The sequence below is a fragment of the Schistocerca serialis genome, chromosome 7 (genome assembly GCF_023864345.2).
Source record: "Schistocerca serialis cubense isolate TAMUIC-IGC-003099 chromosome 7, iqSchSeri2.2, whole genome shotgun sequence".
NCBI classification, from domain to species: domain Eukaryota; kingdom Metazoa; phylum Arthropoda; class Insecta; order Orthoptera; family Acrididae; genus Schistocerca; species Schistocerca serialis.
The window spans coordinates 137545368-137561961 of record NC_064644.1 but is presented as its reverse complement, the minus strand read 5'-3'; the positions used below and the strand labels follow the sequence as shown (position 1 = coordinate 137561961).

General features: G+C 43.0%; 1 protein-coding gene across 1 annotated transcript in view; it reads left to right on the top strand.

The window, feature by feature from the left end:
- The window catches only part of LOC126412933 (ATP-dependent translocase ABCB1-like), a 125180-nt gene that overhangs the window by 44622 nt on the left and 63964 nt on the right, over positions 1–16594 (top strand). Inside the window, exons 8-9 of the mRNA XM_050082822.1 lie at positions 5007–5210; positions 6894–7064. Of these exons, the coding sequence (XP_049938779.1) occupies positions 5007–5210; positions 6894–7064 (375 nt within the window). The remainder of the gene's footprint in view (positions 1–5006; positions 5211–6893; positions 7065–16594) is intronic.

Here is a 16594-nt window from a genome sequence, read left to right as displayed (position 1 = left end):
ACTCACTTAAATCTTGATAACCTGCCATTGCAGCAGCAGTAACCGATCTAACAACTACGCCAGACCCTTGTTGTCTTACATAGGTGTTGCCGACCGCAGTGCCGTATTCGGCCTGTTTAAATATACCTGTGTTTGAATACGCATGCCGATACCAGTTTCTTTGGTGCTTCAGCGTATATTACGTACATACGTAAATATGTATTTGTATTTTAAACGTTCGCTAATGTGGCAGAAGTCATGGGATATGTCCTCATATCGTGTCGGATCTTCTTTTGCGTAACGTAGGGTAGCAACTCGACTTGGCATGGATTGAATAGATCGTTGGACTTTCGCTACATAGCAATGCTGCCAATAAAGCCGCACATAATTCTGAAACTGTTCCCGGTGCACAGTTTTGTGCAAGAAACCATATCTCGATTATGTCCCATAAATGTTCAATGGGATTGATGTAGGGCCATCTTGGTGGCCAAACCATTGTTTCGAATTGTTCAGAATGTTCTTCGAACCAATCTCGAACAATTGTGGGACGGTGACGTAGTGGATTGTCATCCAAAAGATTTTCATCGTTGTTCAGGAATAAGTAGCCGAACATAACCATTTGCAATAAATAATCGGTTCCATGTAAACACACCCCACACCATTATAGAGCGAGCACCAGCATGCACAGTGCCTTGTTGGCAACTTGGTTCCTCGGTTTCGTTGGGTCTGCACCACACTCGAGTCCTACCATCAGCTCTTAACAACTGAAATTGGGAATCATAAGGGGAGCATGGTTTCCCAGTCTAGGGTCTAACCGGTATGATCACGTGTCCAGAAGGCTGTTTAGTATTGTTAACGAAGGTATTCGCGTAGGTCCTCTACCATCATAGTCCATTAACGCCAAATTTCGCCGCAGTGTCGTAAGGATACGTTGGCCTTGCATCCCATATTGATTTCTGTCGTTATTTCACGCAGTGTTTTTTATCTGTTATCACAGACAACTTTACACAATCGCCGCTGCCCGGAGTCAAGTGATTGCCGTCGACCACTACTTTACATGTGGTGCGAAATTTGGAATTCTTGGTATACTCTTGACACTGTAGATATCGAAAAGGTGAATTCCCCAACGGTTTCCGAAATGGAATGTCCCATTTTATAAGTCGAACCACCATTCTGTGTTAAGTTCCTGTTCACACACGTCGTGCGACCCTAACCGCGACGAAAATCTTTTCATATATATCACCTGAGTACAAATGACAGCTTCGCCAATTCACTGTCCTTTTATATCGGGCGTACGCGATATTACAGCTACCTGCGTATGTGCAAATCGCTATATCATGACATGACGGTTCTCAGCTTAGTGTATGGAATACGTGCGTTTGAAGGTTCATTAGAGTAGCGTGTGGAAATTTGAAGTAATTCTATCTATAATTTTTCTTGAGTTTTGGTAGCAAAATTTCCCATTTATATATTAACCATTTGTTTATATGTAATGAAAATAGGCATATAGAAAGATTCGCGTATTCGCATGCAGTGTTGTGTCAAAATTTTGAAAGCTGACCGAGAAGAAAATGTTGGGATCTGAGGTTTTCAGCAAACGGACATGAGATATTAGTTAATATTTTATCCTCCTTGTATACTATATATACACTGCCGGAAAAAATAGTACATGCTTCTAGAGGCTTCGTGTTCACTCAAGATTTATTGTCTCAAGAGCACTTATGGAGCATATGAAATGATTACATTTATATATCAATAGCACAATGCCGTATAGCACCTACGGGCAGCAATGTCGGCACTGTCTGTTGCATCCAGTCGACCGTACAGATGGCGAATACTGTCCTGGGATAAATTATGACACGCCAGCTTGGCCTCTTCACGTAATTCTATGAGAGTTGTTCATTCACGAGTCGCAAAAGTCACTTATCGTTCCATCATATCCAACATGTGTTCGTTTGAGACTACTTCGTAGATTGTGCGGACCAGGGAAGTTCTGTACGTCTTGCAGAGCACGTTAAGTTTCACGATCAGTGAGTGGGCGAACATTATCCTGTTGGAGCAACATATCACCTTCCTGTAGGAATAATAACGCATTTAACAACATTCTGCACGTACAGAGCGCTCATTAGCGTCCTCTCCAGAAGTACCAAAGGAGAAGACTTGTAGCTTATCGCGCCTAAGGCCATAAGGCAGTTCTGTCCTGGACGAATACAGTCTACGAGAGAGTGCTCACTAAGTCTGCGTCGTACTCGCTAATGAGCATCACTTGCGTGAGAACAGAATCTGCTTTCATCGTCATCCATGTGATCCTCTGAGGGCACCAGTCTAGCCGTGTGCGTCGATTTGTGACAGTTCGTGTTGACACGTCTGGGCTCACAAGTCCTTACAATACTACGATTCTGGCGGGTGTCTGTGTTACTTGGACGTCCCGAAACTCGTCGAGATGTGTGAGAACGTTCGTGTGACCACCGATAGATTCATCGTTACACACCAGACGCAGCACGTCCAGCTTATATGGCAGTCCTGCGAAAAGACCTTCCCGCCACTCAGAAGGCCAAAAAAAAAAAAATGGCTCTGGGCACTATGGGACTCAACATCTTAGGTCATAAGTCCCCTAGAACTTAGAACTAATTAAACCTAACTAACCTAAGGACATCACACACACCCATGCCCGAGGCAGGATTCGAACCTGCGACCGTAGCAGTCCTGCGGTTCCGGACTGCAGCGCCAGAACCACTAGACCACCGCGGCCGGCTCAGAAGGCCAAAATTTGACCTCTTTCCCTTTGTAGGAAGCACAAGTGTATCTTTGTGGCATGGTTGTCTACTTGCTTCACATGTGTGCACCACACTAAGCCTTCTGATGGTGGGCATTCTCTGTTAAAGGGTAGGCTCCGATGGAACTCTGGTAGCTATGCCACCACGCCATATGTTGCAAGTATTATCGACACATGTACTGTGCTCCAGGAGGCATATGCAGTCCCCGGATCAAAATCGACGTTGTCTTCCCAGTTGTAATAATTTCTTTTCCCGAAGTGTATTTACTTTCATACCATTCGCTAAATAAAAACACGCGTGTACTCGAATGCAACGTTAAGTCAAAATTTCACGTCTTTCCACCAACTGTTTTGCGGGTTTTGCGATTGCATCATCCTCACCCTGAATTTTCTAATGTAAAGAATTTTAGTGTGAATATTCTCTGATCTGATAGCAGTAAATCACTATATCTACGAATAAATTCTGCCGCAGAAAACGGAATGAATGGCTTATCATTTCTCCAAAGCTTTATTCCGCCACAAATATTGACTTCCTGAAAGTTTCAAACTATATCTCGGGTCAAGATAAATACCAGGGAGCCAAGTGCACTCCTTCAGATTCCAGCACACCACAGAGATTTAGTTTGCAACGGTATCTCTTTGCAACATACATTACATTTCAGAATGAAATATATCCTATAATAAATTGTTTGATTAAGTTCCTTCAGTTGTTTAGGCTAAAAGAGAGCAACCTGTGTTTTTCACTCGATAACCATCAACACGGTCGAAACCGGATGCAATCCAAAAAATTTGCCCAGAATGAAATACAGCCTACAATAAATTGTTGGATTCAGTTCCTTCAGTTGCGGACTGACAGAGAGTGATCTGTGTTTTGCACTCGATAACCATCAACGTAGTCGAAACCGGTTGTAATCTAATGTAATAAAGGAGTTTCATGTGTACAGTGTGGGATATTTTTTCCCAAATACCTTTTACTAAGAAATACTTGGCAAAAATTCTTACCTGGCGTTGTTATACGATAATGTGGTAGGTCTCAATAGGTCGACTTTAGCTTGTAACATCAAAATTATCCCTTCTTATCCGATGTTCTCTGGTCACAAGCACTTACAAGAATGTTTCCAACGATCTAACGTAGTGGTGTTAAACAGGTAAAGAAATCCACTACTGCTCGCTTACACTGTTGGTGACGGATTACTAGAAGCAGTAGTAAACTTAAAATATCCAAACACCCTCCCTGAGTGCTGCTCATCAATCAGGGAGTTAAAACGAATAGAGTAGAATGGTCAAGCTGCTCCTCACATTTATGCTGTCATTAATAAGAACCGATTGAGGTTGTGAAAAGACCGACGTCACTAGACAGTGGATGACTGGAAACCAGTGATTTGGAGCGACGAATCGCGCTCTGCCCTTTGGCGGTCCGAAGAAAGAGTTTAAGATGGGAGAATACCTAGCGAGCCGGCCGAAGTGGCCGAGCGTTTCTAGGCGCTACAGTCTGCAACCGCGCGACCCCTACGGTCGCAGGTTCGAATCCTGCCTTGTGCATGGATGTGTGTGATTTCCTTAGGTTGGTTAGGTTTAAGTAGTTCTAAGTTCTGGGGGACTGATGACATCAGAAGCTAAGTCCCATAGTGCTCAGAGCCAATACCTAGCGAACATCGCCGCCGCGATGTTCAACGCCAACAATGAAAGACGGACAAGGTAGTGATACCGTACGGGTGTGTTTCTTGTTGTTAGAGTATGGTACCCTCATTGCGTCTAAGAAAACGCTAAATTCGGGATGATATGAGCACAATATTACAGCACTGTGTACTCTGCGCAGTAGAGAAACAGCTATAAGAGGTTGTTTGTCTGTACCAACATGAAATATATCCCTGCCCTAAAATAACGTCTGTTGGCAATAACCTGGTCTGTCCGAAGTCCCGACCTGAATCAAATGTAGCATCTTTGGGATGAGTTAGTACCTTTCCTCACTCCAGATCCCAGCGTGAAACAGCACGATTTCTCTGGCTTCAGCCGTTGACGAAAATGGGCTGTTATTCCTCCACATAGATTCAGGCACCTTTTCGTATGAGCCCTAGCTGTTTAACGTCCACTACTGTCCAAATAGAGATGCTCAGAGAGCGCAGTCGTTTGTGACCACACACGACCATGTTACACGAGTGTAATGTTCTTGCCAACTACACATGCTTTTGCTCGGTTCACGATGATGTAGTGTGATGTTTGCTGATGCTGTTTTTGATATCGCATACAGGTACAACTTGACGGCCACGACATCCGGAGCCTCAACGTGGGATGGCTGCGCTCGCAGATCGGGGTGGTGGGGCAGGAGCCGGTGCTCTTCCAGACCACGGTCGAGGAGAACATCCGCTACGGCCGGGATGGCTGCACCAAGGAAGACATCGTAAATGCCGCCAAGATGGCCAACGCTCACGCTTTCATATCCAAGCTGCCGCAGGTACAAGCTCCAAGCGCAGCGCTCTCCAAACACTTTACAAATACTATCGGTCTGACATAACAATTTCTTCATACCACACAGATACATTGGAGACGGAGTAGATTGTCGTAATTTGTTCAGCCGCGTTATGTATCGTCCTCGACCAATTAGAGTACGAGTCGAATTACGATTGGGTAAAGAAAAAGACATCACACTTTCCGCGCTACTAAGCGGGAAATAAACTCTCTGGAAACGGTGGTCCCATTATAGCGGAGCCTTTTCTTTCCTTTAGCTAGTTTTTTCATCCGTGATCCACTTAGTGTGAATTAACGAAGTAAACCGAATTTAAAGTCGCGGCATCTCCCAATTCGATATGACTGCACACCCTGCAGTTGCTTGGCCAGAAGGTCGACACTATGTATTCAAGGTTTTAAAATCCTGGTCTTCCTTACAATTTACTACCTTTGTATCACATTCCACACACTATTAACTATTCCTGTATGTCCTACCAGACGTCGAACCTCCTTCATCCCATTCAGTAAACCGTTTCCATTGGCCTCCCATAGCACCATTTTATTTGGTAATTCATTTTAAAACTTATTGCTTAAATCTACCTGTGGCGTCATGCAACCAGAAAGCTGCAGCCCATGCTTCTCCAGTTTCCCGTGGTCCAAGATATACCTCTACCTTTGCTCCTCATAGAGCGCCAGGTGTGTAGTAGGTACACACATTTACGAGTCTCACGTATGCCAGTACATAGTGACCCTCTTGTCATACTGGCAGTTTCTAATAATTGCTACGGGCCAAATTGTTGTATCTGAACGACGAAGTTTATACATTACCTGAAAGGTAAGTGACTAATAGGGGAACACAGACACTGAAGTAAATACAACCATTACTTCTAAGTACCTTTAAAACCATGCCTCATGCGGAGAATATAACGCTGCCGTTTGTGTCCCGCGGAATACCGGCTTTTACCCCAAAGTATGAGATACAACAATTGCACAGTGCTGAGTTGTATTAAATATAATTTATAGCAAAAAGCACTCCGTCTTCAGGCAACAAGTGGACCATCGGGACCATCCCACCGCCGTGTCACCCTCAGCAGAGGATGCGGATACGAGGGGCATGTGGTCAGCACACCGCTCTCCTGGTCATCATCATGGTTTTATTTCACTGGAGCCGCTGCTATTCGGTCGAGTAGCGCCTCAGTTGGCATCACGAGGCTGAGTGTACCCCGAAAAATGGCAACAGGACATGGCGGCCTGGATGGTCCGCCATTCAAGTCCCGGCCACGCCCGACAGCGCTTAACTTCGGTGATCTGACGGAACCGTTGTATCCACTGCGGCAAAGCTGTTGCCGGATATAATTTGAACGATCAAAATTAAGTCAGTATCGATCATATATGTTCTTCATGCTTTGTTTGTCTCACACCGAAATAAATAAAGTTCCAGCACTGAAAATTGTCTCTGTTATCGAGCTTTCCCTTAGCTGCCCGATTATATCCCAAATTCCCCTGCATAAAAGGGAGCAAATATGCAAGCTAATTATTGGAATAATAGGGGTTCCGCTGTACTTTTGAAGTTCTCTGTTCTCGGGTGTGTCTTCGACCCCTCTTGGTGCCCGACAACGGAGTTCTCGACTTTCCCTGAAGTTCTCCATTTTGCCCATCTCTCGAGTGACGGCCGCTGTGGTGTGCGCAGGGCTACGACACGCTGGTGGGCGAGCGCGGCGCGCAGCTGTCTGGCGGCCAGAAGCAGCGCATCGCCATCGCGCGCGCCCTCGTGCGCCGGCCCAGGATCCTGCTGCTGGACGAGGCCACCTCTGCGCTGGACACCAGCAGCGAGGCCAAGGTGCAGGCCGCGCTCGACAGGGTGAGTACCCAGCCACTCCTAGTCCGCAGGTGGGGGGCGCAATAAGCAGCGCGCAGAAGTGAACGCGATTCTGTTGTGTGCGCATGACGTCGCTGAGGAACGGTTAGGCAACCGTTTTTTGTATGTCACGAACTGTAAGATTTCGTGGGCGTTATCGTTTCGGCTTATTTACTTTTATTGAGTGATCTGTAACGAAAAGCACTTCGCACCTGCGTAAGCAAAGAGAAGACGTGCACTGTATGGGTGTAACGTTAACAACTGTAACAAAAAAAGTGACTGAAATTCGAGATTTCACTGCGATGCAAAGGTGTCAAGGATTTGGCTGCCTAAGTGCTGTAGAAAACGGGCTCCGAGCGTTGAAAGCGGTGGAATATGCTTTGGTTGTTGCGAAGAAACTGATCTTGTTAAGAATAGAACTGTAAAACTACTGTAGACTATGAAAAATGGAATGGGCGTTTGGCGTCGTTGGCCGGGAGGCCCCTTACGGGGCAGGTCCGGCCGCCGTGGTGCAGGTCTTATTACGTTCAACGCCACATTGGGCGATCTGCCTGCCGGATGGGGATGAAATGATGATGAAGACAACACAACACCGAGTCCCTGAGCGGAGAATATTTTCGACGCAGCCGTTTTTTTTCTTTTTTCTGTTCGGATGTCCCAAGACACCCGTTGAAGTTTTTTTATTACAGACGGCAGCTAACCCTCTGGCCGAACACGATGAGCTCCCGTACCGGCTCTATCGGGACCCTGTAGACTATCATAAGTAAGCATAGACTACATTATCTTTCCTAGTAGCCCTGGCCCATTATGACAGTAAACACATTACTTGTAGGATAGGTGTGTTGCATGACCACAGGGCGTTACCGCATGTCTATCGGTTTGTGTATGCAAGCAATTTCTCAATAGATTCCCTCTATAAACCAGATTCAGTGCTGCCGGAGTGGCCGTGCGGTTTTAGGTGCTACAGTCTGGAGCCGAGCGACCGCTCCGGTCGCAGGTTCGAATCCTGCCTCGGGCATGGATGTGTGTGATGTCCTAAAGTTAGTTAGGTTTAATTAGTTCTAGGCGACTGATGACCTCAGAACTTAAATCGCATAGTGCTCAGAGCCAGATTCAGTGAACGTGGAATTGAGAGAAGATACGTAAAGGACTGTATAACGTATGGACCATTTTCGTTGTAGATTATTTCCCTCCTTACTGATCCCTAAAAATAAACGATTTAAATGAGTTTTTATTCGAAATTTACTGATTTGCTAAGTGAAATAGAAGGATGTTGTTGTAAAAATAAATAAAAAATAAAGGTCAACCATATAGCGTTATAAAATGCAGTATCACCAAAAGAAGTAAATTTAAGAAAAAAACTGCAATACAAAAACATCGCTTCAATATTTCGTCGAGCTTACAAAAAACATATTTCTGTCATTTATAAAGATTTTTTGCACCAATGAATAATACAGGAAACTTGCCTTTCGTCTTGATGAAGAACGTTCCATTAGTCCAAAATAACAACAATAATTACGTAACTTTTTAATGTTTATCCATGTAACCCTTACTTGTCACAAAAACAATTGCATTTCTTACATGAAAGCACAGATGTTATGTAATCAACTAATTTTTATACTAACAATATGCAGTTCATATTTTGTAAGGATATAAAATACACAATGGACTCCCACTGAACGATGTGCAGTTATAATTATGTGCACAACAAACAAACAGAAGAGGAAGAAAACTCATCAGCCCTCAGTTTAACTCATACATTCATTTATGTTTTGTTCCATACCAAAGCTACTAATACTGTCGCTAATCCTACAATTTGCTACGTCATTTATGTACTGTATGAAAACTACCGAACCGTAATTTTCATAGAGATCAACTCTAGTTAAGAGACTTACTAAATTGCTTAAAAGGTGCATTTATGTCGCACATGTTGCCTTGTAGTAGCGCGAGTCATAACGCTCACGTGAAACAGGAGAAATGAAAGAAAAAGCTTGAAATCCGTAAAAGATTCCTAGAGACTCTACAAAGGCTTTCATCATGGAAGAAGAGTGCTGATGCATGTGTATTTACTGAAGAAGTAGTGTATTATGCTTCAGATAGAATTCATCTGCATACTTCCTAGGTCTAGCGGTTCTAGACGCTCAGTTCTGAGCCGCACGACTGCTGCGGTCGCAGGCTCGAATCCTGCCTCGGGCATGGATGTGTGTGTTGTCCTTAGGTTAGTTAGGGTTAAGTAGTTCTAAGTTATAGGGGACTGATGACCAGAGATGTTAAGTCCCATAGTTCTCAGAGCCAGTCATACTTCCTAGTGGCACTATACAGCAATAAATTAATAATTAATATATACGCCAAAACGCCAACTTTAACCCTTCTGCGCTGTCTCTCTTGAAAAGTCGAGGTAAAGAAAGCGGATGCAGTTCACCACATCAGAGCAAGGAAGTGGTATTTGTCATCTCTTTCGAACAGGACTGAACAATATTTGTGAAAATTAAGTACTCAAGGAACTTGACTTGTGACGGAAGCGTGGCTCCTCTGACAGTGTTCTCACAATCTAGGAACTCCAACTAAGGTTTGACCAGCATTCGGGAGGACGTCGGACCCCGGCGTCGCCGGCCGAAGTGGCCGTGCGGTTCAAGGCGCTGCAGTCTGGAATAGCAAGACCGCTGCGGTCGCAGGTTCGAGTCCTGCCTCGGGCATGGATGTTTGTGATGTCCTTAGGTTAGTTAGGTTTAACTAGTTCTAAGTTCTAGGGGACTAATGACCTCAGCAGTTGAGTCCCATAGTGCTCAGAGCCATTTGAACCATTTTGAACCCCCGGCGTCTGACTAGTCGGATTAAGGTTTCCTTTGATTTCTCTTAACCACTCAAAGGAAATTCTGGGATGGTTCCTTTGAAAGGACGCGTCCGATTCCTTCGCCGCCCTTGAAACAATCCGACTTCTGACTGGTTTGATGCGGCATCCACGAACTCGTAACCTCTTCGTCTTAGCGCCTGCAACCTACGTCCTCAGTTATATGTAATCCAATCTCTGTCTTCCTCTACAGTTTCTACCCTCTACAGCTCCCTCTAATATCGTGGAAGTTACTCCCTGTTGTCTTAAGAGATGTTCTGTCATCCAGCCCCTTCTTCTTGTTAGTGTTTTCCAGATATTTCATTCCTCTGCGACTCCGGGCAGAACTTCCTCATTCCCTACCTCATCAGTAAACCTAATTTTCAAAATTCGTCTGTAGCACCACATCTCAAATGTTTAGATTCTCTTCTGTTCCGATTTTCCCGCAGTCCATGATTCAAACCGAGAGAGGTGGCGCAATGGTTAGCACACTGGACCCGCATTCGGGAAGACGACGGTTCAAACACGCGTTCGGGCATTTTGATTTAGGTTTTCCATAAATCGCTTCAGGCAAATGCTGCGATGCTTCCTATGAAAGAGCACGGCTGATACCCTTCCCCATCCTTCCGTAATCCGAGCTTGTGCTCCGTCTCTAATGACCTCGTTGTCCACGGGAGTTAACTACTGACCTCCTCCTCCTCTTCTTCCATGATTCTATTATCTTCTGCTCCGATATCCCCACACTCCATGATTCATTTCTTTTCTGTTCCGGTTTCCCCACAGTGCATGAATCACCCCAGTACAATGATGAACTCCAAACGCACATACTTAGAAATTTCTTCCTCAAATTAAGGCCTAGATTTGATACAAGTTGACTGCTCATGGCCAGGAATGCATTTTTGTCAGTGCTGTATTGCTTTTGATGTCCTTCTTGCTCCGTCCGTCATTGGTTATTTGGCTGCCTAGATAGCAGAATTCCTTAACTTCATCTACTCCGTGACCATGAATCCAGATTTTAAGTTCCTCGCAGTTCTCATTTCTGTTACTTCTCATTATTTTCGTCTTTCTTCGATTTAATCTCAATCCATCTTCTTTACCCGTTAGACTGTTCAGTTAATTCAGCATATCATGTAATTCTTCGCCAATGAATCTTATCACTGATATCATTTCACTTTGGATTTTTGTTCAACTATTGAACCTTTCATTTAATTCTATCATTGCTTCTTCGATGTATAGACTGAACATCCTTTTTAATCCGAGCCCTTTATTCTTGGTCTTCCACTCTCATTATTCTCTCTTAGCTATTGTACATGTTCTATGTTACCCGTCACTTCTCACAGCTTACCCCTATTTTCATCAGAATTTGAATATCTTGCACCATGTGACATATCTGAACGCTTATCCTGGTTGGCAAGTGCTGTGAACGTTTCTTGATTCTTTCTATTATCAACCTCAGCGTCATAACTGCCTCTCTGTTGCCTTTACCACTCCTGCAGCCAAAGTAATCGTCATCTAACACATCCTCAATTTTCTTTTCCATTCTTCCGTACATTATTATTGTCAACGACTTGGCTGCATGACTGTTAAGCTAGTTGTGTGATAATTCTCGCACTTTTCGCCTCTTGTAGTCTTAGGAATTGTGTGGACGTTATTTTTCAGGAATTCTGATGCTGTATCGCCAACGTGAGTGGTCGTTTTGTTGCCACTTGCCCCAACGATTTTAGAAATTCTGATGGAATGTTATTTGTCCCTTCTGCTTTTTTCATCTTAAGTGTTCCAAAGCTCTTTATATTCTAATACTGGATCCCCTATCTCTTCCAAATCGACTCCTGTGTCCTCTTCTATCGCATCACAGAGCCCTTCAATGTACTTTCTCCACCCATCAGCTCTCTCCTCTGCATTAAGCAGTGGAATTCTCCGATGCACACTTAATGTTGCCATCCTCGCTTTTAATTTCACCGAAGGTTGCTTTGTGTTTCCTACATGCTGAGTTAGTCCATCCGACAATCATTTGTTTTTCCATGTCTTTACGTTTTTTATGAAGCCATTTCACCTTAGTTTCCCTGCACATAATATTTATTACATTCTTCACCGACACGTAATTCTGTATTCTTGAATTTCCCTGAACATTTTTGTACTTCCCTCTTTCATCGATCAGCTGGAGTATTTCTTTTATTACTCATCATTTCTTAGTAGTTACCCTCTTTGCACCTATGTTTACCTTTCCAACTTCCACGATACCCCTTTTTATAAAAGTCTGTTCTCCTGTACTGCCTACTGAGCTATTCCTTATTGGAATATCTCTAAAGAAGTACTTCCGTATCCCACTTCTTTTATTATTGATTCTAATCTGTTAAAATTCAGCCTACTCTTCATCGCTATTACACTGTGATCTGAGTCTATATCTGTTCCTAAGTAAACCTTACAATTGAGTATCTAATTCCAGAATCTATGTCTGACCGTGATGTCATCTAAGTGAAATCTTTCCTGTCTCTGGGCCTTTCCCACCTCCTCTTGTGATTCTTGAATAAACTATTCGTTGTTACTTCCTGAAATATGTTACAAAACTTGGTTAGCTTTCACCTCTCTCATTACTAGTATCAAGCCTATATTCCTCCGTAACACAGTAAGTTAGCTCACTCATATCTCCTGTAAATTGAATTTTGCAGCAATATTAAGTTTTTGAGCTACGTAAATCCCCATCATCGTCTACCTGCTTTTATAGAAAGTCTATGAGCCAATGGGGTGGCTAGAATTTAAGTGTGTGTGGTCGTGATATCTGCTAATTCAAATGCTTTCTAGAATTAATGCTCTTGGAAATATAATGACCACCTGTGAGTTTAAGTTTTTAATACTTGTGAGGTATTCGCAATGAAAATTACGGAATATAGGTCTTATTACCTCATTAACTTAGAATATTGCATTCTCGTTTGCAACATTCACTTTGGAACAGACCAGTAAAAACGGATTATATTTTGCAACTTCTTAACCCTGTACGAGCTTCAGAGTTAAAGTTGTTAGAATTTTTTTTAAGTCACCATTGTCAGTTTCAAAGCTGGGCACCTTACTTAATATAGCAGTCACCTTCTAGGAACAGCAAAACAGCAAAAACGTTCAAATGTGTGTGAATTCCTAAGGGACCAAACTGCGGCAGTCATCGGTCCCTAGACCTACGCACTACTTATACTAAAGCAAACTAACTTACGCTAAGAACAACACACACACCCATGCCCGTGGGAGGACTCGAACCTTCGGCGGGAGCGGCCGCGCAATCCGTGACATTCCGCTTCAAACCGCACGGCCACTCCGCGCGGCTCGGAACAGCAATTTACATGCCACTATTTCACTAGAATCTAAAGCAATGCACGAACACGTCGCGTAAATGAGCGGCCAACATGCTACAGCGCAGTTCTGGAAGCTGAGACTGTTCCTCAGTGAGGTCACATCAGCCAGCACCAGTGCAGAACGATTACTGCCAAATGTTAGCATTTCTGCGGACCTCCGTAGTCCGAAGTCCTGCAGAAATAGTCACACAACAGTGTGTTGTACGGCCAACCGAAGTTACGATTGTAAACCCCCTACGTTTTTCCTCAGCATACAGAGTGTTTGATTAGCAACAGTAAGCATTTTAGGAAGTATCAGTATATACAGCTTCGCGAAAGCATCCCATATAACAACTGTCCAATTTTATTGGTTGCAGAAATGCAGCTGGCCACAGACGTAAGTTTTTATTTCGCTTGTTGGTATTGAAGTAGCTATGGTTGTTTTTATCGATGATCATTTTTGTAGCGAAAACCATTGGCCTTTGTCTACTTCCACAAAGGCACGTACACCTCTTCGTAAATGTGCGATATGGTAAGAAAGGCGATCAGTCGACATGGCCTCTTACGGCACCGCATCGTCTTAGTGGAACTCATTATCTAGGCTTTTCTGGAAACGAGATTCTACCACTTGCGTAAAATGTTACTGTGGCTACGAGGATGAGTAGGTGCATTCCAGCATGACGGAGCCCCCCTTCACATTTTAGTGGCCAGGTGAGACATCATCTAATAATCTGACATTCTCCGGAAAATGGATCGACATAAACGATCACGCTTTTGCCCACTAAGTTCCCCGAATTTTATCCTTTTAAGATTGTTGAAAGGTACAGCATAAAAATGAAAAGTAATCGCTAGAGATGGATTGATTGAACAGATTGTCAGTACAGCTGGTCTCGTAAAGGAAAGTACAGACGACCTCAGAAAACTACACTGTATGAAGTGTTGTCTAGACAATTAGAAAGGGCATCGAAGGCACGGGTGATATTTATCAAAATAAACTTTGAACTTAATAGTAATAGTTGTACCGGTAGTGGCATTATTCGTCCCTAGGTGACTTTTAAAAGAGTACTGGATACATGGTATTACAATTTAAGAACTGCAAAACTAAATTAAGTTACATAACATGACATAAACAACGTAACACAATATAACCAAAAGAACATAACACCACTTAATGATTAGCTTATACTTAAAACCTTCTGTGAGTATTTGTTGGCATTACAACTTAACAGGTAGGCCTCCATAAGTAACGATAAATGGGTGCTTGATACTTGGCATGTTTTCTGCGGATTAATAAATAGTATCACCTCATACCGTATTTACTATTTCACCTGAAGCACCCTGAATTTTGAAGAACTGCACGTTCGCCATCAGCTGTTAAAATTTGTCTATTTTATCCTGTTTTCGGTCATAGTGACCATCTTCGCGGGAATAAGATGGCTTCTACGACAGAAACTGGCAGAAAATAAGAATAAACGTGTATAGCTCACATCGAACATTCAGTTCTTCAAATTCTTGACAGCTGTAAAGATTCACCTCGTGAAACTTTTACCCTGTATTTTGATCTGCCATGCAGCTTACAGCAACCTAGGCAATCGGGGGACGAGGATGCTAAGAGAAGAATGTCACGTGTCATTGGTATTTTTACTGACCCTGTGCATAACAGTGAAATGCGGCCCCCTCATTACTCTTAATAGTTGTGTTGTTTCGATAACAAAGTAAACTTAATGATGGATCTGGAGAGGTTTATTGTTCCCCAGAAGTATTCACAAATGGATTCCCTACAGTCTAGGTTACTCACTGACAATGTTGGGTTGAAGTTAACCATTACTATAATGTAAGCTCAATTTGATATGAATCGTAAGAAATGTAGCTCTAAGGAATTGTTGCTGACCACAACCGGGTATTTTGTACAAGTTCGATTCCTTCGTTTTTCTTTACATCATTCTACTCTGGACATGACTTAATCCTCTCTCGGCTAACAGCAGATCCTAATGACTGTTTGGTCGCTCGCACGTTCAGCTGCCACAGGTGCCAGAAACGAGTAAAGGTATGATTCGACTACAGCTCAGAGCGATCGATAACCGAACTGAAAATTTGGGGCGGACGCATCCAGCCATTCCAATCAGTACGCTGTGGTTTCAGCAGTGTACTCCCAGTTCTTCCCTGTGGTGCTTGTGAAGTTATTGGTAGGTAAGCACATGATTTTGGGACTACAGCATAGTAATATTTGCAACTGCTAAATATCATTTCGGTAAACAGAAAAATCACATTTCGTCATCGTAAAAACAGCCATTACTTACGGGTCGTACAGAATTGTCATTACATAAACACACTGGGATTTTAAATGCTGGCCTTCACAAACTGTCACATCTATTGGTATGTAGTCACTATCTTACGTTACGTGCTTCACCTGGATTCACAAAAGGAAAAATAACTATTTTTGTTCCAAAATTTAAAATTGTAAAATTATATCCTGATAAATGTCATTCACTGACATTTTTGGGTTGTTTCTGCCATCAAATGTTTCCGTGGTGGATGGCAGATTTATTTATGAAATTGATACCTATAGTCACAGCGTTTGTATCAGTAAACATGCAGCATCGTAGTTTTTCTCGTAGATACTGGATAGAGGAACGTCATACATGGATGAAACAGCACATCGTTTAGCTGCGTGATTTATTCTCTGTCGAGCCCCGATTCAGCGTCGAATCCTGTGACGCGTAACTCTGGCAAGAAAGTAGAACGCTAAAAATCGAACCTCTTGAAGAAAATGGACGAATGTAGCACACGTGGGCGGTTGATGTTATCAGAAATCAGAATCAGCAGAATTATGGACTTGCATGTCATCCGAGACTGTTTCTTATTGGCTACGTCTACAGTAGAATGATTTCATAGATACTTCTGCCCCACAAGAATTCTCCACAGCCTCTGAAAACGGTAACCAGTCTTGAGTGCGTGAATACCGGTGAGTGAAACCTGACTTCCCCAAGCGCCCAAGGATAGCATTTAGTGGTTAAGTCAGCTCAGGATAATTTTTTATTTCAACACTCAAAGCTAGTCAAAATTTAAATTCCTATCCACTGTCAATTTCGTTAGAGTCGATTTTTCTATTTGACTAAGAAATAGGTTACGCTAGAAATGTCCGTAGTACCATAATTTGTTAATGTGAAAGCGAAGGTACGGAAATACGTAGGCTACAACTTGGATGATGCAATGTTTTAATAGCGAGAACTGAAAGATACACATATTTTAATACATCAGTAAATGATGACACACCAAGAAAATCACAATTTTTCGGTACGTACTCGGTGTTTCTTCTCCAAAGTCGCTGCAAATGTACTTCGTATAATAAGTGACCAGCTCTCTCTCAAGAACGGCAG